We start from the raw sequence: 21,968 nt of genomic DNA on the forward strand, positions 1-21,968 counted from the left end.
AGGAAGTACAGTAGATTCCACTGAATAGTAATCTGGACATTAACAACTTCTGGTTAATAGCACCATTTTGCTAGGAACCAATCCCATTTCATTGACTTTTAACGTTAATGGGATTTGGATACTGGTAATGGCATGCTGCTTATTAGCAATTTCTTCTTTTTTGGAAGAAAGGCTCCATGATAGGCAAGTTTGCAAGGATGCAACTAGAGAAGGAAGCACTAGGACCTGCTTTCCCTGGCTGCTGCCTTGCTAACCTGCCTGGAGCCAGCACTCAGCAGGTCCCAGTGCTTCCTTCCCACAGTGCAGCCTCACAAACCTGCTTTCTGCTCATTAGCAACTACCAGATAATAACAACTTTTTTGCTGGAAACCGAGGTTTGTTAATAAGTAGAATCTACTGCAGTGGAGAAAATGGATGAGCAGCGATTCCCTCAAGACACCAGGACTTAGGTATATTTGTCCCTAAACACTGAAAAAGGATGTGCCCTGAAATATTAGAAAGCTGGTGACTTAAGGCCCTAGCATCCATCAAGCCAAGAGAACCCTGTTACGTACCGGCACATACTGTTTAAAGACCACTGGATTTTAGCCAGTAGCTCCTAAAAAAAAATAAAAAAATTACACTTTGGTGTGTAAATCCAGACAAGATCCTGCCTATGCAGCCTGTTGTCACCCAGATACACACATACAGAATAAATGAATATTAATGGCAGTCATACATATGCATACTGGGGGAGAACAGACCTCTCCCAACCTCTCTTTTATTCCTGTTTATCTTTTGGCGGCTGTGCTCTGGCAAGCGTCACAATATGCTTCTCTCTAGCCGCACCTACTGGCCTCAAATGGAAGTGCTTCATTAAATTTTAGTCTCCATATTGCTTTATAGATCCATATATGCTTTACAGCGTTTACAACTGTATTGCTAAAATAGATACGAGGCAAACAGCAGTCTCCTGACAATCATTAACAAAAATTCCTCTCACACAACACTTCACAGCCTTGGGTATCTCATATCCTTGGGAAAACATTACAGCAACAGAGACAGTATCTCACACAGCAAAACAAATGAAGGCTCCTGATTGGCCACTAAACAGTTCAGAACTTCCAACAAAGCAAGAGAGGGGATCAGATACTGAAGCGAATTAGGTTTAATTGATTTTAATGCTCAAACAGACTGTTTATTTCTTTATGCTCTAGATGTATGCTGTTGAATCAGAGGTTGCAGACACACAAAATAATTCCGGTGCGATATCCTGGCTTCATGTTGCAGCGTAATCTCTCCCTCCTCTTCCTGGTGAAAGTATGTGTGTTTTCCCCCCTCTACTTGTACCCAAATGCTTAGGAGCAGGGGGAATCCAACCATGCAACTGCCTTTGTTCCCCAGTCTTCAATGGGGATAGGGGACTGGCTCCCCACACATTGGAAGGCCATCCCTTCCCTGCACATAATGGGCAGTGGAGAGCGTTCCTGATGTCACCATGCTGCTTGCTGTTGGAGATACAGGCAGTATTGATCAGAACTCGAGGCTCATAAGCAGCAGGCTAAATACCACACGTGAGAGGCACACAAGGGACATATGTGCTTCCCATGATTCTTTAAGCTGACAAGACACCGTTTGCTAAAGAGCACAAGATACATGAAAGGTCCCCAACACAGTTAATAGCTGCGCTGTCTCTTTCATGGCCTGAGAGAATGGGGTTGCTAGTATTTGTTTACATTTTCTGCCAACCAGATCTGCGGACTCCAAGCTGTTGCTTCAATGGAGCCTGACCTCAGTAAAACAAGAGCTATTGATTCCTGAACCGTGTCCCTGTGGCTGATTCCTGAACCACAGTCACCTGCTAGGTACTTCTGTTGCTTGTCCCTACTGTGCCCCCTCTACTCCTCAGACAGAGTAGGGCCCTTTCAGTAACTAGGGGGAAGGCAGCATAGGGCTCAAGTCCTTCATCTTGCAACTTCATAACAAGCTGCACTCTCCCACTTCCTACCCCACTCACCAACAACCCTCTCTAATTTCTTCCCCATTTCCACCAAGCACCTCTCTTGTCTATAAGGTCACAACTGCTTTCTCATAGGAGCATCCTAATTCCACCATTATGGAGACCAAGCTCAGCAGCATTTCATAGCCAAGCTGGGGAAAAGAGAACAAAAGTGAAAGATCTTTAGAGGGTTGTTGCTTCCCATCCAAAATAGTTGGTCAGGTTTGCATGATTTTGTCATAAATGTTTCCTGCCTCCTGGAGTTAAGAGCAGCAGCCACAAAGAAATCCCTTTATGTAATTAATAACAAGTCTTGGGATAAGCTTCTTTTCATTCACAAAATGAGGTGATGTCAAGGCTACAATTCACATTTCTGGAAAGCCCTGTTCTGTTTGCATGTAGATTCATGCCCTCTCCATCACTCAAAAGAAGAGGAGAAAGAAGACTCTCCTCCTATAATTCAAATTCTATTTCTTAATTTATTAAAAATCCCTAACACCTTTGAAAATGCTATGTAAAGTCATTAACAATAACATGTCTTCACCCATCCTTAGAGTTTTATTAGCACCACCATATGGAATTCCAGGCTGGCCAAGAAAAAAAAAACTGTAGTAAAGAAAGCATCAGGGATGCCAATCCCACATCTAAAGCTTTGCCACTATTAAATCTTTCCAAAGGGTTAAGGCAGCAAACAAAGGACATTTCTTTCCCATCAAGCCCCCAGTCTAGGTCTCCAGTGATATTCCCTTCACTTTGCTAACACACCAGCCTATGCTCATGTGAAGGGAAGCACCCTTGGCTTTCTCCCACCACCACAGCACAAAGGAAATAACTTCCTAAAATATAACCTGAAACAGTGTATGGCCAACATTTTGGAAGGATTGGCAGTATTACTTTGCAGGTGTGTGTGGATGGCATGGGGAGAAGAGGAAGAGGATTCTGTTCATTCTTGGAGCCAGTTTTGTGCTTTAAAACTAGCTGTAACAATCAGACACATACAAGGAGATGTAATAAGCCAGCAGCACTCTTTCAAAAATATTTATTAGCTTATTAAAGTGACCTGTTGTTGCTGCTGCTGCTGCCAGATCAAGTTGACAGAAAACCCACACTGCAGGAATCCAGCCCCTTTAACACTGTCTCCAGCTGAAACGTCACTTTCTCTCTCTCTCTCACACACACACACATACTTTTTACAAAAATAAGGACAGTAGCGAACCTCTCAGCGAGCTGAATAATCAAAAGAGTATTTGATATTTGAATATTCTATTTGCATATTCAAACCTTGCAGCCCACAACATATCCTTTTGGGCACATTGGGAGGGGACAAGAACACCCAGCCACACTAGATAAGGCTCATTGGCTAGATGCTTCTGATAAGAGATTAGCAGAGACATGGAGACAATTAGATTCCACAGTTAACACCTGCTAGGATGGAAGAAGTTCAGATGTCTCTTAGTGCTATTATTTAATTGGTTTCTCTGCATACTCAACAGTACAACTGTGCCCCTGGACATCACCTGCACAACCAGAAGGGCCACAAGAGAGTTTCCTTTTTTAAAAAAAAACCAAAAGAACAGATTTTTGAGAAAACAGAAGGAGACCCTAAATCCTCAAAAGATACAGATTTTCCACACCTGTCCCTGGATGGAACCAAAACCTTTAACAACTGTCCCCACACCGCCTTTCAATGATCAGACTTGGGACGCCAGCATCTCACTCACAATGAGGAGACTGCACATTTAGTAATATTGAGATATTGCATTTAACTACCCAAACCCAACATTATGTGCAGAAACCAGCAACAAGGGTCACTTGGCTCAGCCCTGGGACTGCCACACATCAGAGGACCTTCCCTGGTCCAAGGCTGCTTTACCTCAACGTCATGCACATTCTTCATGTCCAGCTACGCACTCTGTACCGGCCTACCCTCCAGAACACCAGCTTCCCAAACTGCCCTCTGTTGTGAAGGGGAAGCAGCAGACTCCCTAGTATTGTCAGCCTACATGCAGTATTGAATCATGCCAGAACTCAGGAGTGCCCCTTGGCCACTTACCCCTTAGTTTCTAGTAAAATGCCTCATCATCTATTGTTTCCTTAACCTTTCGCTACTTTCTGCTCTTTCCCTGTTCTCAGGCCCTGCCCACATCTGCTTCTCTCAATGCTCTGTGCCAGCTGAGATGTCTAGAGACGATGCAGAGCTAGTGAACTAGACATGGAGATAGCATGTATTCCAGGAAAACACGGGAGGAAAGTTTTATATGTAAACCGGCTAATGGGTCAGTGCATTTCCCCCCCTCTTTTTTGGTGGTCTCTCTTTTTCCCTTTCTTTGGCTCAAACCTCATTATTACTCCTTTTAGCCAATCTATCCCAGAGTCTCAATTCCCTGTGCCCTCTTTACACTGTTCCCTCTTCCCTCAGCACAGGCAGAGAAAAGGCAGTTCAAGCCAGAGTATGTCACAAAAAATGTCCCTCCAGGCAAGTCCCCTTTTCATTTCTGCTCTGGCTCTTCTGCCACTGTTGTCACCTCGATGGTGGTGGTATGTTCGTCTGATGCCGTGGCATCCTCAATGGCGCTAGACGGCACCGTCACAATCGTGCTCCCACTGGGAGCCATTTGTGTTACGTTCTGTATGGTGGTGCCTAGTCCCGGGAGGGTGAGCAGCTGAAAAGGGCTCACCACTTTCACCACAGTGCTGCCATCTTGTATGGCTGCTGTGCTGAGGACTGTCAGGTTGGAAGCGTCGGGATGGATCTCAACAGTGTTGGGGAAACTAGAGCCTGAGGAAGCCAGTACGGTGTATCCTCCCAATAACGGTGAGGCCGGGGAGCTGGCTGAGGGTGCCTGCGATGTACTTTTTCCAAGCACTGAGGCTGGAAGGGCGGACACCACTTTGCTGAGAGGGAGGTTGGCCAGCTGAGAGACGGGCACTCCTGGGGCCAAGGCAATTTGTGCTGACTGGGCCAGGACTTGAGAGGTGATAGCAGCTGGCCCAGATGTGGCCCTGGTAAGTCTGGGGCGTTTTAAAGGTGCTGGGATGGAGACTGGAGTCAGAGTCATCAGCACGTTGTTGAGGTGCTGCGATTTGTGCTTCAGCTCCTTTGCTCGCTTGCGGTGCTCGTCACATTGCTGCTCCAATGCTGAAAAGAGACCGTAATGAACATTAGTACGGGTACTCTCCAACCTCCACCTAACATAAGCTTCCCAGTGGCCATCTTCCCAGTTTTAACAGCATAGCAACAACTGTAGTAAAATAAGCAAGGCAATATAGCTCATTCTTTAGCATCATTCCAAGATAAACTGATTTAGCATGCATTGACTTAGCAAAAGAAAAAATCTACTTTCCTACACAGAAAAACTCCAGGATAGTATCAGCGATGCCAACAGAAGAGACACGGAAATTCCAGGTAGGCATACCTGCTAAATCCCGTGTGTATTGTTCTCTTGAGCGATCCATCTGGCACTTGTGGCTAGCTAGAACTTTCTTTACCAGGTCCAGCATGCCGAAATTCTGGACTATGTTGTTGAGTAAGACAGCATCTTAAAACAGAAAAATAGATACTGATCGTTGAGGAAAGAATCATTCCCTACAGAAAGAATTTATCTTTTTCTTGGTAAAACACAGATATGCCAAAGCAGCAGTTCTCAAACTGTGGGTCGGGACCCCAAAGTCAGTTGCAACCCCATTTTAATGGGGTCACCAGGGCTGACGTTAGACTTGCTGGGGCCTAGGGCCAGGGCTGAAGCCCGAGCCCAACCACTCTCTGGATGGCGGGGCTCAGGTTACAGGTCCCCGACCTGGGGCTGATGACCTTGGGGTTTGGCCCTTCCACCCAGGGCGGTGGGGCTCAGGCAGGCTCAGCCTTCAGTCCCCCCTCCTGGGGTCGTGTAGTAATTTTTGTTGTCTGAAGGGAGTTGCAGTGCATGAAGTTTGAGAACCACTGTGCTAAAGTGACGTAGCCAAATCTGTTTTAGGATAATGCAAGAGGTCAGAGCTTAAGAATTCATTAATATTTATGCTTAGAATACTGAGAAAGAAAGGATGGGGAGAAGCATCAAGGGATGATTAAGAGACAATAGTCCTTTCTTCCCAAACAGAGATTGAGAAGAGAGGTCTCGGGACACATAGCTAGTTGCTATCTGAACAGCAAGCACTACTGACAGGCTGACCAAAGCGTGGTCAGAGGAGAGAATTGCTTTCACAGGATACAATCTAGAAGCTTTTTTCTCCCCACTTTATGAGTGCTGAAAATTCTCTCTCTAGCTCAGTTTATGGGAAGCATTAATCTAGATGAGTTTAGCAATTACTTTTATTTTCATTCTGTTTTCTCAGTGCTTGTATTAAATCTTGTGGTTAAGATGACTGTTGTCTGAGAATTTCACAAAGACATCCCCAAATAAGAGAATCCCATAACTGAAGGGCAAAGGGTTTCCCTAAGTGACACTGCCCCTCAGTCTCAGTGAGGTGGCAAGACAAGGTGTGTTTCCTCCCAGCAAGACGTGCTGTGAAAGGCCACGGCAGGCAGTACATAAGGAAAAAACTCAAAGATTAAGGAGGACACAATAGCTGACAGCAGTGTTGGTCCCAAGTGCCAGACATTCCAAAATATGAAGCAGTCATATTAAATTATTTTTTCTATATTCAGTGACATGTGTGAGTGGGAAGGACAGTCAATTTCCTTCAATCACGTGGTGTGTTACCTTCTAATGATGCAGCGCAATGAACTGCAGAAACTGGCTCAGATTAGCAGGGCATATGCACAGATGGCAAAGCCAGTGGGAATCTGTTTGTCAGCTGCGGGAAACAAATTTGTACCACAGACTGCATTGCAGATTCTAAGGAAACTGGCCACAAAACTATCCTGCACCACTGATGCACCGTCCATAGTGGCCAGTTATTTCCATACCCCACTCTGCATGTGAGAATTAAAGGGATGCCAGCAAAGTGAGCATAATTCATTCTGCTATAGTTAAGACTAGCTTTTTATTTAAAGTTTGACTCTAAGTGCTCGAAAAATCTACATGGCTACTTGGATTGCCTTGAAATATGGTGTGCCTCATTGTGTGCCACACAAATCTGGGGTCGTCTGACCAAGGAAGTCCCAAAATACATCTCCCAAAACAAAAGTTGAGAGATTCTGGCAACCTTTTTTGGCTCACAGACAAAGCTCAACAAGGGCTCAAGATCACTGCATGAGGGTCCCTAAGGCTAGAGTGTTACCCCAACAGAGTGCATGGCACCCACCAGCCCTTTGTGAGAAATCAAATTACACTGCTATTTCAAAAAGATTTTGCTTCTCATCACAAGCCTCATGTGATTATTCTTGATCCTAAGGTATTACACTGAGCATGTAGAGAGTGAGAGGCTAACTATCTGGAAAACTACTTCCAGGTCACAGGGCTGGTGGGTGCCAGTATCATTTCAGTGCAGAATCGTCTCAGGTGTCAGCAGTGAGGTGGGATCTGAGAGGAGTCTATGGACTTAATGATGGGTAAGTGAAAATATAGCTTTAGGTGGGATACGGCATACATGAGTGAAGGGCTGTAAAAGGGTCTGAAGTGTCTGTCAAATTTGACAAATGTGGTACTCTGTAGGGAGAAGAGGCTCAATATTTCAGTGCAGGTAGTGCCTGTCCACTACAGCAACAAGGCAGAACGGGAGTATGTTATGGGTGCTGTGGGGCAGCACTCAAAGAGGGCAGAGTTAAGGGTATGTGGGCGTTTACCTTAACTGTATTGCCTGGTTTTCAGAAGACTGATTTTGCTGAACTCGACATTCTCGGAGGGCATGAGCTATCACCTGGCAACCTTAACTCTGCATTCACAAAGGTTTTTTGCGATTTAATAATAAGAATAATAATCAAGACACAAAGATGCTGCTTATTAGCTCCTGCAATCAAGCTCTTACCACTGAGCTGTAAGGGAGGATCCTGGACCCGCTGCTGTAATCCCTTCATGGTCTCCACAAGCTCCTGGTGAAACTCTTCGATCACTTCTTCCAGCAGCCCTGCATCCTTCAGACCACGCCAGAATGCAAATGTGTCATCTAGGGGAGCAGCCAGTATAAGAGAGAACCTCAGAGTACAAGGAAAAGGCAGTGGGGGGGCTGAATGACTGATACATCACCATGTCTTACTGTGAGGTAAAAGGGGTGTGCACATTCAGCAATCCTATTGAAAGGCAGAAGCTCACCCTAAACTTTTCTCTGGTGGGGTTTGAAGCAGAAGACATTCTATCTCTAGGCAGGTGGGGATGGGGCAAAACCCAGTAGGAACAGGCATCCCAAGGCAATGGGTGAAAAACCAAGTTGACTGCGTAGTTTTCAAGGAAGAACATACTTTTCCCTTATAGTCCTCCTATTCCCCATATCACACAGGACTGATCCTGCCCAACAGGGCAGAGAAGCTGCAGAAGAACCTGTGAGTCACTTTGAACCCTGAGCCAGAAGGACTGAGGCAGAGCTCCCGCTAGGAGTCTCACTCACTTTTCTTCCACAACCCAGCACAGGCAGCTGGATGCAGCACCACAAATCCCTATCCCATTTCGGTGTCAGACGTTATCCTCCATGATCCTTCTTAATTCTGCTGAATCAGAGAAGCAAGGGAGAAATCTCAGGACTCACACCCAGGTTCCTCTGAGGGCAATGGCCAGAATTTGACCCATGCTTGGGTATTCTGACACTTGGAAGCAATTTCATGCCAAGAAGATGTTGTGGCTACACTGCAAACACAAAGGACTTAGTCCTACACTACAATAATCTAAAGCTATGCCAAATAAATACCATGAAGATCAGGCAGCTGAGTATGGGAACACCTACAGCAGAAACAGTTTTCCTACTCACCCTATCTTTTTTTTCTCTCCTCAACCTTCTCCCCCTACATCCCTTTCAAATGTAGGTAGCGCACATGGAGTATGATAGGAGATATTAACAGCATTATGTCTTGTTTTCCTGAACTGTACCTCCAATGCTAGTGGTCCAATCACTGGCTTCCTCACAAGTTTCTATGGTGATTGTAGCAGGAGATCCATTTACTGCAACCAAGATTGAAAAGGAAAAGAAAACACAAGTCATGGCTTCACAAGTCTTGCCACATAGCATCAGGTTGTCCCTGTATTATACACCCACCATGTTACATCCAAGAAAACAGGCAAGTCCATGCAGTACTCAACATTGTATCAGCTTATCTCCTCCAGCCGAAAGCCAAACAAACAGAGACTCCGAAGTGGGATTAAAAGTCACATGAGGCCATTGTGTGAGCTTTGCTTACCTTTCCATACAGCTGGGCAATACCCTGGGCACGATTTACACAACTCCTGCAAAATTCTCTTTGCCTCGGGGAGAGTCATTTCTTTATTATATTAATTTTTCTATTATTATTATAAACAGAGGGCTGGCAAGTAGAATTTGTATCTGGTCTGGTAAGTGTTCAGGACAATTATCTGGCTTGTTGCCAATCTACAGGACATGAAAGAAATATAAAATTCTTAACAGACTGCCTCTGACCTGTGGTTTGACTGGCCTGAAGACTGAACTGACCCAGTCATTCCTACAGATAATACACATTGGGGTACTGTCCTACCCTTGCTGCCTCCAGGGTATATAACTGTGATCATATTTCCGCCCAGCCACTCATGTGATCTCTGCTCTCCACAGCCCTTTCCAATCTCTATGGTATTGTTACTATGGAGACGAAGGAGTCACATGTCAATTGAGCTGCCAGGAGGATGTCAAGCTGCATGCTGGAGCTGTACAGCTCAAAATCTGGGCCAGAGATGCAGTGATCATTCTGGGAGCACCAGAATGCTCTCCTGAAAGACGAGCAGTTTGTAACACTCCGTAGCTTTCAAATAATTCTTTCCCTGAGCAATTTGTTCCTTCTACTCTGCAAATTTGGTTTCCCCCACTTGTGCCAAATACAGCCTGACATCAACAGTGTGGAAACTTCCTGGTTTGTGTGTTAACATCTTGGATTATATTAATAGAACTGCTCACAGCAACAAGGGTTACAGCTATGCTGTGGGGTGGAACTAACCCTGAAATAAACAATGGGTTAAGCATGTACAGCAACCATAAATACTAGCCCAAAGCATGGAATTCAATTGTTAAATACTCTGGGCAGAGCCAGCACAAGGGTAAAAAACAATTTTTGCTTTTCTCCTGCAAAAATCTATGGCTATCAGATTTTTTTTTGTGTAAGTTCTCAGTGGCAAAAGGATTTGCAAATATAAGTATTTAGAAATAGGAGCACATTTCCACCAAAAACATTCCCTGCTTAAGACAAATCAAATTTAGAACAAACTCTAAAGCAATGTCCTTTTAAATTCATTTTTGTAACTTATTTGTGTGAGATCTGATAGAAATTTGTAGCATTCCTTGGCTGCACTTAATCTTTCATCAGACAAAAGCAATAAATAATTCAGAAACGGAGCCTTAAATGAAAATATCTAAATTATTCAGAAGGAAGTCAGTTGCCATCTTTGAAAGAAAGTGCAATGAAAGGGGCTCCAAATCCAGCATGCTGCGACAAAGAAATCATGCTCATCTCTGCAGCCTACTGCCATGTACACTGAGAACAGCTAGCAGCTGATCAGATGCTGGCACTGAAGGATGACCACATCACAGGGGGACTACTGCACTAATTCCTGTGGATTATCTGGAGGCCACTACTTTAGCTATATAGCTCCTAGTAAGCCAGGATGCAGTACGGGTAACTCTTTAGAATGAATTTCTTACAGAGTATCCAAGTGATTTCCTTCCAGGCAGCTACTGCTCTGCCATTCAGCATTACAATAGCTGCTTCTGCATAGCTCCAACATGGGAGACCCAGCAACAGGGGGAGGGGGAGAAGTGAAGGAGGAAAAAAGCAACAAGAAAAAACATGATAGAGACAACAGTAACCGCATTCATAAGGAAGCAGTAATTAAGCTTTGACTCGTAAGAGCCCCAGGAACAAGGGCTATGGAAAACACTAAACATACCATCTGCAGAGGCAGGGGTGAGAGGAATGTACTCTGTCGACGTCTGGCTGGTCAGAGATACTCTGGCTCCAGTCAGGTCAATTTTAGTGCTTCGGCAGGTGTTTGAACAGACCTTGGTATGTTGGTAGAAATCCAGCTCTCCGGAGTCCATGATCTTCCTGCAGCACAAGGAATGAGTATGAGTACACACTTGTATCAGTATGTCCCAGACACAGTGAGAAAGATCACTGAAAAACAGCTCCCCTTCTGAAGTTTTTAACTGCATTTCGAACACACAAACCTCTCCAAATCCGGCACGAATTAACTCTGCATTTCAGCTTCCTGCCCTTCTTTTCTCTTAAATTGGCCTGGTGGAGAGCAAGCAGGACATGAGATTGCCCTGCAGGATAATCAACTGCTGAAGTGCCCTCGAGACTCCTCCTCAAGGGGCCAGTAAAGATCAGAGGGACTGGCAGAGGTAATGGGCCAAGAGTTGCTTCTCTTTTCTCCCAATTATCCATTCTGGAGGGAACAGTAATCAAATTAGTGGCCCATAAATGAAAGTGTGAGTGAGAAAGTCCACTCTGACAGGAAGAGAGGGGGAAAATTGTTTACCAACAAGACAAGCATTTAATCCCCTTCTATAGAGCCTTTACATGTGAGTTTAACAACTATACCACTCATTAGAGCTTAATACCATGTTAATACATTATGGACAGAGAAAACCTGTGTCAGAATATCCACATTCGAGCCAAGGTAGAGACCTAGACTAGGAGCAAGGTTTCTGAACATTATTCTAACATGGCTTGAACCTACAGGCTGAGCAAAGCGTATTAGAAGCCGGCTTGACAACAAGTGGGTCTGAATTGCGAAGAATACAAGATTGTTTTATCAGCTGAAAGACCCATGTAGATTGGGCCTTACTATGCAAGTTTTTGTGTGGAGAGGTCAGTGATCAGCCTGTCCAAGAATGACCTGTGTGAGAAATGGAAAGGGTAAGGAGCGCTGTATGGCAGTGTGGTGAAAGATGCTCTCTCTCTGTCTGCTCTATAAGGAAAGGTTACAGAACACTAAGGATGAGAAAGAGACACATGGACTCTTCACTGGTGAAGAGCACCATGCTGCAGCTTCTCTCATTCGCTCCTTCAGTGCATACGGATACATTAGCAAAGCAAAGTGAAGCAAAGTAGGAACTAGGGAACCTGAGATGAAGATAAAACTGCCGGAGAGGAGGCACCTTGCTGAATGAGCACAGAGCAATGTATATTAATGGAAAGCTGTCAAAGCAAGTGTCACAGCAGGTTAATGAAATCAGGAAGCGGCTATTACCCAGAGAGAATAAGGTTCCACAGGAATCAGCAGAGAACTTGAATTCCAGACTTCTCTAAGGGTATGTCTACACTACGAAATTAGGTTGAATTTATAGAAGTCGGTTTTTTAGAAATCGTTTTTATATATTCGAGTGTGTCCCCCCCCACAGAAAATGCTCTAAGTGCATTAACTCGGCGGAGTGCTTCCACAGTACCGAGGCAAGCGTCAACTTCCGGAGTGTTGCACTGTGGGTAGCTATCACACAGTTCCCGCAGTCTCTGCTGCTCATTGGAATTCTGGGTTGAGATCCCAATGCCTGATGGGGCTAAAACATTGTCGCGGGTGGTTCTGGGTACATATCTTCAGGCCCCTGTTCCCTCCCTCCGTGAAAGCAGCAGCAGACAATCGTTTCGCGCCTTTTTTCTTGAAGAAATGAGGCTCAAAAGTTCGCGGTTCTTTTCCTGTCTACCTGGCCAGTGCATCTGAGTTGAGAGTGCTGTCCAGAGCGGTCACAATGGAGCACTCTGGGATAGCTTCCGGAGGCCAATACCGTTGAATTATGTCCACAGTACCCCAAATTCGACCCGGCAAGGCCGATTTAAGCGCTAATCCACTTGTCAGGGTGGAGTAAGGAAATCGATTTTAAGAGCCCTTTAAGTCGAAAAAAAGGGCTTCATCGTGTGGACGGGTGCAGGTTTACATCGATTTAACACTGCTAAATTCGACCTAAAGTCCTAGTGTAGACCAGGGCTAATGCACGTGCACTTTAGCACACACTTGTATTTACAGGTGATAGATTAGGTGTGTAAAAATCCTGCATGCACACTGACAGAATCTATCACCTGTGTGCATACAAGCAGTGGCCAGGCTGAAACTCAGTGAAAGTCAGGCCCTTAGAAAAGGACTTCATCACTGATGATTATTCAATACATATTAAGTGACTCCTCTCTAAATCCGGCAGATTAATAGAGCGGACAAATTCCCTTAGCTCAAAGAACATAAACATGCCTCAAGTGGGAGGCCTAAACATGCCGAAACAGCTCAAATCGAGGACAAAAGACAGAATGCAGCATGATCTCTTACAGGAACAGATTGCTATAAATAATACTAGAAGTACTAAATGACTGAAAATATCTAGGAATATCAAAAAGAAAATCTTTCTGGAGGCCACAGCTCTTGCTCCCACTATATGGGATGGTGTTCATATCGTGAGACTTGTCTGAGGCCCCGGAACAATTGTGCTTAATAAAGCATGCGCACGTTGGATGTCACAAGCACCATGATCGTAACTGAAGATGCAGCTGGCTCACAGATATATGCCAGCACTTTGAATAGAGGAAGCACGGTAGGTACTGTCCCTGAGTCGATAAGCAGGAGGTTAGAAGTGCTGATGGGGAAGTTAGTCTGAGATTTATTGGGAACCAGGTCCAAGCACACAGAGTTCTCTGCCTACTGACTGAATGCCCCATGGAGGTGTCAGTTAGAAGATAATATGCTCAGCTGAGGGAGGGAGAGGAAGTGGAAATTAAGCCACAATGGGTTAATAAAATAACCCATTCATCTACCTCACGTCCTGGAGACTCTCCCTCAGTGCAAAGAAGGACTGGATGTAGCTCCTTTTGGAATCTAAAAATGAGGCATCTCAACTCAGCAAAAGGACATTGCCAGAGGGGCACAGATGGTCCCCCCCCCCCCCCCAGGTACTGAGCATGTTGCCTCTATAGTACTCCGAGCCTCTGCTGGCTGGAGACAACATCTTGGATTGCTGGGCTCTGTTTGCCACTAGGCTACTGGGCTGGCTCTCACACATCCTTTGTAAATAGGTTTTGTTCCTCAGAAGACCAGCCTTACCAAAACGCTGAGGTATTGGGTTACAACAACCAATGAGTAAAAGCTGATTAACAATAATAGGAGAGCAGTTTGTGTTACTGCAGGAGCTCAGTGGGTGGGACAGCCTTGCTATGAAAGGACTGTGGAACCATTGACAATTCCGGGGTAAGGGATGATTTCTTTTTGCTTCTGACTACAGATGAGGAAACAAGTAGATTTTGGTCAGACAGAAGTCTGGAGCTGGTGCTCTGGGAGACCGTAAGGAAAGGAATTCCTGTAGTCAAGGCCAGAGAAGAGGAAGACACAAATAAGCATTTTGGCAAAAAAAAGTGGTTTAAGACAGACATAACACAACCATATGGATAGATTAATTTCCTGCAGCAGAGAGTGTGGATTCAGTAGGTGGCACTCTTCTTTCAATCAGAATGAACCAATGCTCTGGAAAGGTGTTCAAGAGCGTTCTGCTGCACAAGTTCTGTCTTTTAGAAGAGATGTAAACACAGTCTGACAACTTGTGGCCATTAAAGATCTCATGACACTATTTGTAAGAGGACATAGGGTTTTAGTCCTTGTCAAGTTCCAGATAAGGCAATTAACATTTGCCTTTCCAAATTTCCCCAGCTTTTCCAACTGGATAGTGTATTCTCTTCACTTCCTGTTCTAAAACTGTTAAGCGCTATTGCTGTGTGGCTGTTACAACTGCCATGCACCACCCTAGAGGCTGCTGCATATCACATTGTTGCCCTGGGACTATGACAGGTAGTGACAGTCCCTCATTTCTTAACTACCTCTGCCTACCTGCAACAAGGAAAACACTTACAGAAAACTGATCACTGGATGGATAGGCAGTTATTGGGACAAATTTTCAGTGTGTTCAGTGGCACACATCCACTCAGTCGCTTAACAGCTGTATCAGAGCATGTGGAGGATCCTTCTGGATTCTCCCAGAAAGAAGAAACCCCAGCCATCAATGCACATATACAAGCAAGCAAAAAGACTAACCTGAGCATGATCCCATTCATCCGGATTGCTCGCTTCCAGTCCTTCAGGGTTGACTTCCCAGCCAAGTGGACAAACTCTTTGGGACTAATTAGGTGATCATCATACTGCAAAGGGGAGAAATGTAACATGGTGTGACGCAGCAGGAAAAATGCAGACTTGTTCCACATGAGAGGACAGCAATATGTTATACTAGGGTGCATAAACTGTATTTAGCACTGTGCCCAGTGACAGAGCAGAATGACCTTGATGGCCAAGTTTAATATTACTGTGAAAACCAAAGCTGGGCTCATACCAAAACTCCTGATCTGAAGAACCACAAAGTTTGATACGACTCTCTGGGCTAGGCCCACCTCTAGTGAAAATCACCCACCAGGATATTGTGATTACACTAAAATATATCCTAATAAGAGCCAAGAGTCTGAACTTTGGCAGAAATTGGTTACAAATTCTTCTCCTAGCTCTGTACATACCACAAAGCATCAGACAGGAAGGCCATACAAGATCCATCCTAATGCGGTTTGTGCAAAATATAATTTGCATTATAGTGTTCTGTTCCATACCATGTGCAACTAACACACTATTTTATTTAGCTCTCATCTGCTCCCACTATCAAGCAAACTAGTGACAAAAAACAGATTGTTCCCACTCACCATTAGTATCCAGTCTTCCTACCAGCATGTTGCCCAATGGTCAACCCCACAAAGCACTTCAACAATGACTTGACCAGAAGAGATGCTAAGATTAAGGCTCTTTGGCCACTCAGTTCATAGAATATCAGGATTGGAAGGGACCTCAGGAGGTCATCTAGTCCAACCCGTTGCTCAAAGCAGGGCCAATCCTCAATTTTTGCCCCAGATCCCTAAATGGCCACCTCATGGATTGAACTCACAACCCTGGGTTTAGCAGGCCAATGCTCAAACCACTGAGCTACCACCCCAAATCTTTGGCCTTTGCAGAGTTAGTTAACAAGCACAATTAGTGCCAACTGCAGCAGCCACTTTTATGATGTGGACATCTCTTACTGGGAACTAGATTGAGACAACCAGCATATTTCATATTGAATAGCCATGTGACATCTTTCCTTCATTACTGACCAGGTGGATTTGAATTGGTGACCTAGTACCCCTTCTGAGGTTCTCCTTTAATAAAACTTCTATGGGGAGTTCCAGTAGGGATTTGCCACCTCCAGGTCTCTTTTCATTCCCTCCTGTGTTAACAAATAAATGTGATATTCCCAACTGCTGCATGACATGAAACATCTACCTATAACAGGAACCAGAGTCAAGTGCAAAGAGGAAGCTGATCTCTAGTGGTAGCAGGCAAAACTGATCTGCTCCCGTCTCTACAGTTTGCTTTGGAGAGAGAGAGACATGGAAAGATCTCTCTCTCCAAGAGGAGGTGGAGTAGACCATCTCGTCAAAAATTCTCTGGCAGTGCAGCCTGAAAGCAGACCCTTCTTAAGGAACAGATTATTGTTTACCATTGATGCCTTACTGTGTTATCATGAAACATATGTTCTGGGAATGAAAAGTGCCCCCGACTCCTCCACTCATTAAGAGTTTTTTCACCCCCAACCATCTGGGGTAGAAAGAGTGGAAACAGGTCAATACTATCTTTACCAAGAAGGTTTGCATCACCGTATCAATTTCTCTTAAACTGATCTGATAAAGGGAATGTCTACAGTTTAGAAAACTGCTCAAAAGCAGAGCCAGATTGAAGTTGAAGCTCTAGCCAGAGCTGCTCAGTTTTCTTATGAAGCACTAAGTCACAATAACAGACTGCATGAAGACAATGGTACTCGAAATAGTTTTCTCTCCTTTCCCCTTTAAAGCAGGATCTCAACATAGTTATAACAGAGTCCTGCTTCCTGACACAATCAAAGCCACATATGGATGGAGTTTAGCAAACAGGTAGAGTGATCTACCATAGCAATAGCACTGGAATGCTGGATTTCATTAGCATCTGTGGTCCTTATTCTCCTTTCTGGGCAAGGAGGGTAACCTAAGAGCACACCTCTTATCTTTATACATGTGGTCCTTCCTTAGGGACCTTCAGAGAACTCTGTACCCTCACCTGAACACATTTCACATTAATGCCTGGGCACACGAACTTCCTCCATATCAGGTTGGCTTTACTATCTCCGCAGGTGATGGGATAAACAATCTCAGCCTCCAAGCTGTCGTCCTCTTCAGCCATCTTCACTTCTCACAGGGAATGAGAGGCAGGGATTGGGGCGGGTCAAAAGGAAAATGAGTTACAACTAGTGATTACCGTCAAGAGTTAAAGACATTTTGGGACAGAGTTTTAAAGCTTGGGAGCAAAAAGAGAAGGCAGGCAGGAACACCAGATTCTTCAGACAAATTTTTAGCCAGCCTTCAATACCAAACAGCCAGCTGACCACAGGCAAAATGAGTGCATGCCTATTTTTGCAGGTCCACAAAAGTCAATATGAAAGTTCAGTGGCTGACTGAACATTTGACCCTTTATGTGAATGCAGAAACATTTGAGATAGATGATATAGTCACACACATTATTATGGTGCAACTGTCTATTTTCAAGGTGGTGGGTCTTCCACTGTTCCCAAAGGAGGGCTTATAAGCAGGTAATCATGTCTTTTGCAAAATGAAACACTTGCAAACCCACTTCAACTCAGTTGGTGAATATCTCCTACCTGCCTACACTGCAGTGAAGCCACTGAAGTGAGAGCCACAGGAACATTCCAAGATACAAAAGCATTAGTGTCCAGGCCCGAGCATCAACACTTTATTACAGGAATCAGAGAGTTTTTGGGAGTCACCATTTTTATTACTAGAGTAAGTTCATTAAACTTAATCCAAATAACGAAGAGGCCAGCAAACCCAAGGGAGACTTTCCAGACTAAACTGGTTTATGCCACAGCAGCCCAATTGGCAGAGACATTGTTACAATTTTTGAGCCATAAATTCGTCTTCTGCTTGCTTCTGAAACCTGTAATGCTCTTGTAAACAGAATCTGATGATCCCATGGCTGAGCTATGGGCAAAACATATGGGTAGCAGATTTAATGGGGAATAAACTCAAGCAATCCCACTCTTAACCAGGAGAGGTCAGCAGTGTGCTAGGAAACCATATCTGCCCACTCTCCCTTTTGGGCCTTCTCACCTTCCTTTTTGTCACATGCAGCTAGGAGGCAGGATTATGGCTCTACTGTTCTGTTTCCTTGAGCAAATGACAGCTACAGTGATGCCTGCAGAAAAGGTGTGAAACCATGATCTGATCCTGAAGCTGTCAGTCTGCCTACTCTGCAAGGAGGCTCCTGGGCACTCACTGGCAGTGCGGTGTGCTCCCAGGCAGCTGAGCTAGGCAGATCTGCAACACTCAAACTCTCTAGCAGCAGGACTGCTGATGCTGCAAAGCTGCCACTAGGAAGGCTGCAGTAAAGGCCAATGCAGTACACTGAACCTACCTAAGACAGCTTCTTTCAGGTGTGTGGAAGCTGTGAAGGCAGCAGCGGCTGCAGCAGCTGCATTTTCAGTCTCCAGAGTGTCTTCATTTAGGTCGCCACTGGGAAAAGAGTTGGAGATGAAAAATTAAGGAAGTTAGATGAATCATTCCCATTTCTGATCTCTGGAGCGAGCGCTGTTTCGAAGATCACTTGTAAAAACACTTTGGTGTGAGCCAAAAGATGTCCCCGTAATCCCTAGAAATGCAGATCTCTTTCCTTAAGAAAGTATCCATTGGCAAAAGGTATGTTATCTTTTCCTCACTTTATATTGCAGCCTGATGTTGCTAACTCCAGCCCAGTACAATAACACTTGTGTGATCTCTGTGCTGCAATTTCCTGATGCGCTCATAGGAAACTGGTGGTTTTCCTCCGCTAGCACAATGGAAATCAAAATCAGACGGTTGCCAGTCACTGGCAGGCTCTTTTAAGAAGATTCCCAAAGGCAGCAAGTGGGCAACAATCCTCAGCTGGCTGGAGGATGGACTAGATGACCTAATCGGTCTTATTTTCCATCTCCAACTTCTATGGTTCTATGCTTCTTAGCAATAGGACCCGAGAGGGCTGGAAGAATAGTAGAGTATTTCATTCAAGCTTTCCCCCCCAATATAGGTTAGGCAAAACAAAGAGGAAAAATTAACAGATTGCCTGGAAACAGGATTATATTACCTTTGTTTCTGAACTTGAGTGAATCTTGGCGACGTTGGAAAAATGTGGCAGCAGCATGGTGTGGCATGTCAAAAGTATCCAGTGTGATCAGCACCTAGAGGAGCTGATCATTCTGAATTGATGTATAGACATTTGGCATGTCATTGTACCCCAATGAACTTGCTCAATGTTAAAAGCTAGCAGTTCATACTGAATGGGAAAAGGAGAAAGGGCAAAACAAACATATAGAGGCCCCATCTACACAAGACTTTTAACCACGTTCTGGAAAACCGTGCTTAAGCATGTTTTAAACATGGTTGTCTGGGTTATAACTAGGTCTGCCAGCTGATGAATGAGAGCAAATTATGTCCAATTACTGTGTGTAATGTGTTTTATCCCAGAGGGAGAGTGAGGCTAGAAGGACTCTAAACGTGGATTGAATGCAGTTTGATCCTGTCCATGTTGACAATATGAAAGGGCATGAATCCATACACCCAGTGAACATAGGGACCCCAAACCATGAATTTCTGCAAAATTTGTTTTAAATTAAGTTTCTAGACCTTATGGTTTCAAGATAATTCTGCAAATGAGAACCAAATGCAAACCAAGGCAGTGCCGCTTCCTGAGTCAGGACCCAGACAGCTCCAGTGCCTCTGCTGCTGCTCAGTAACTTTGGCCATACTTCAGAGAGAAATAAATAAAACTCCGGCCAGTTTCACTTCTTGTTTTCAAAAACTTGCTGTGCAACTGTCAAGGGCCATGTCAGTGTCACACTGAGGCTGCTGGGGAATGGTTTATGCAGCAGCAGAGACAGGAACTATAATTACTCACAGGGTAGGAGGATCCAGGAAATGGAGACCTGAGGAAGGAGTAGTAAGACCTGCCCTGCTTGCAACAAAAAAAAGGCTCTGGAGGAGCAAAAAACCAGGAAGCTCCTCTTTACTCCAACAGTAAGAGGAAGGCATATCTTTCATTTTAGCCACTAACCAGACATTGATATGTAAGACAGCACCTCCAAGCAGGAACTGGGGTCAGCACCCTGGTAGAAATCCCACCTAGCCGGTGGAGGAGGAGGCAGGAGATGCTGGGCTTCTAACTAAAGTGTTCCACCTGGATCTCACAAGTGGGGCCACCCCTCTTCTTGCCATGTCCTGACACACAAATTAGTTAAACTATGGTCGGCCTGATTGTTAAACATGGTGAAGATAGGACTGGAAGAGAATGAAGTGTGTGTGTGCGCGCATGTTGGAAAGGGAATACTCGTACATCGTGCTTTAAGAAAAAAGGGCTAAAACAAATCTGACAGTTATGATTTCAGAACACAGCATGCACATGGGTGATGTGCAGAAATTATCTTACAATGCACATTGGTATTTGGGGATAAATCTAAAGACCTACAGAGTAGCTCATGTCATTGCTGTCCCTCCCCATTCCTCCCAGTCACTTAGAGCAGAAATCAAAGTAGGAGTTGCTAGCCTCAGCTTAATACCTTGCTCTCCATGCCTGGAATACCTGCACTTGCTGTGATGATGGAAGTCAGAGCCCCTGCTAGGTTTCAGTTTGCTCATGCATCACTGGAGAATTGCAGGGACATGTTTAATTCTTTCTACTGGATACTTAGGCCTTGTCTAACTACAGAGTTTTGTTGAGAAAAGGCAGCTTTTGTCGACAAACCAGTGAACACGTACACAATGCAACGCAACTTTTGTCGGCAAAAATGCTGTTTCGTTGACAAAATAAAAAACACCCAGACGAGAGAAATAAGGCTTTTTGTGCAAAATTTTTGTTGACGAAGTGCCAGTGTAGACACCATGCTTGATTTTATCACTCTACTTGGCCTCCAGGAGGTGTCCCACAATGCTCAATCTGACTGCTCTGGTCACCGGTTTGAACTCAACTGCCCTGCAGCCAGGTAAACAACCCTGCTCCTCCGCATTAGAAGCCCCGGGAATTATTGAAATTCCATTTCTCGTTGGCTTGCAGTGGAGAGGTCTCATCGCATCTTTCCATAGAACCATGGCGGGTTATCGCAGCAAATGCTCTCCCACTTGGACCACTGCAGAGCTGCTGGATCTGATCAGTATATGGGGAGAGGAGGCGGGGCAGTCCCAGCTGTACTTGAGATGTAGGAATTTTGATACTTACAGGCAGATCTGTCAAGGCTTGTGTAAAAAGGGATATGATCCACAAGCTGCAGTGCAAAGCCAAGATAAAGGAGCTGAGGCAGGTATACTATAAGGCGAGGGAGGCAAATCGTCGCTCCGGTGCTGCACCTAAGACCTGCCAGTTCTATAAGGAGCTGTATACTATCATCGGTTGCGACCCCACCTCCACCGCCAAGAGCCCTATGGCTACTTTGGAGGGAACGGAGGCGGCGGAAAGAGAACCTAGCCTAGAAGACAAAGTCATTGATGAAGAGGTGGAGTTAGATGATGATGTGGCGCTCCCGGCAGGGTTGCCCGGTGGGGCAGGCATCCAGGAACTGTTCAGCACTCTGGAGTTGTCTAGCCAGTCTCAGCAGTTGCTCTCCGGTAAGCAAGAAGCAGGAGAGGAGACGCCTGGTAAGTGGCTTTGGTTTCTGTAGTGCAGAGGTGGGTTCACGGTTAAGAAATGTGGGAGGCTGGCTGTGTTTCTGTGTGCTGGACATTTCCCCATGCAGCTAATCATTACGGCAGAACAGGAAGTTGATGCACACTGAGCTCTCACAGGAATCCCGCAGAGAGATCTCTAGGAAAGATTCCTGGAAGTACTCGGCAATCCTC

The 21,968-nt window shown here is 44.9% G+C and overlaps 1 protein-coding gene across 3 annotated transcripts in view; it reads right to left on the reverse strand.

Moving 5' to 3' along the window:
• Positions 1-1,141: 1,141 nt before the first annotated feature.
• The window catches only part of GMEB2 (glucocorticoid modulatory element binding protein 2), a 43,270-nt gene continuing 22,443 nt past the window's right edge, over positions 1,142-21,968 (reverse strand). For 2 of the 3 annotated variants that reach the window (XM_048820410.2, XM_048820409.2), the window contains exons 3-10: positions 18,523-18,620; positions 17,152-17,279; positions 15,079-15,182; positions 10,957-11,114; positions 8,938-9,009; positions 7,886-8,023; positions 5,395-5,517; positions 1,142-5,117 (exon numbers count right to left, since the gene is read on the reverse strand). In XM_048820410.2, the coding sequence (XP_048676367.1) occupies positions 4,468-5,117; positions 5,395-5,517; positions 7,886-8,023; positions 8,938-9,009; positions 10,957-11,114; positions 15,079-15,182; positions 17,152-17,279; positions 18,523-18,620 (1,471 nt within the window). In that variant the 3' untranslated portion in view covers positions 1,142-4,467. Of the gene's footprint in view, positions 5,118-5,394; positions 5,518-7,885; positions 8,024-8,937; positions 9,010-10,956; positions 11,115-15,078; positions 15,183-17,151; positions 17,280-18,522; positions 18,621-21,968 lie in introns of those variants that run through there. The other variant, XM_048820411.2, reaches the window with a different exon arrangement.

The sequence above is a fragment of the Caretta caretta genome, chromosome 13, assembly GCF_965140235.1.
Source record: "Caretta caretta isolate rCarCar2 chromosome 13, rCarCar1.hap1, whole genome shotgun sequence".
Classification (NCBI taxonomy): Eukaryota; Metazoa; Chordata; order Testudines; family Cheloniidae; genus Caretta; species Caretta caretta.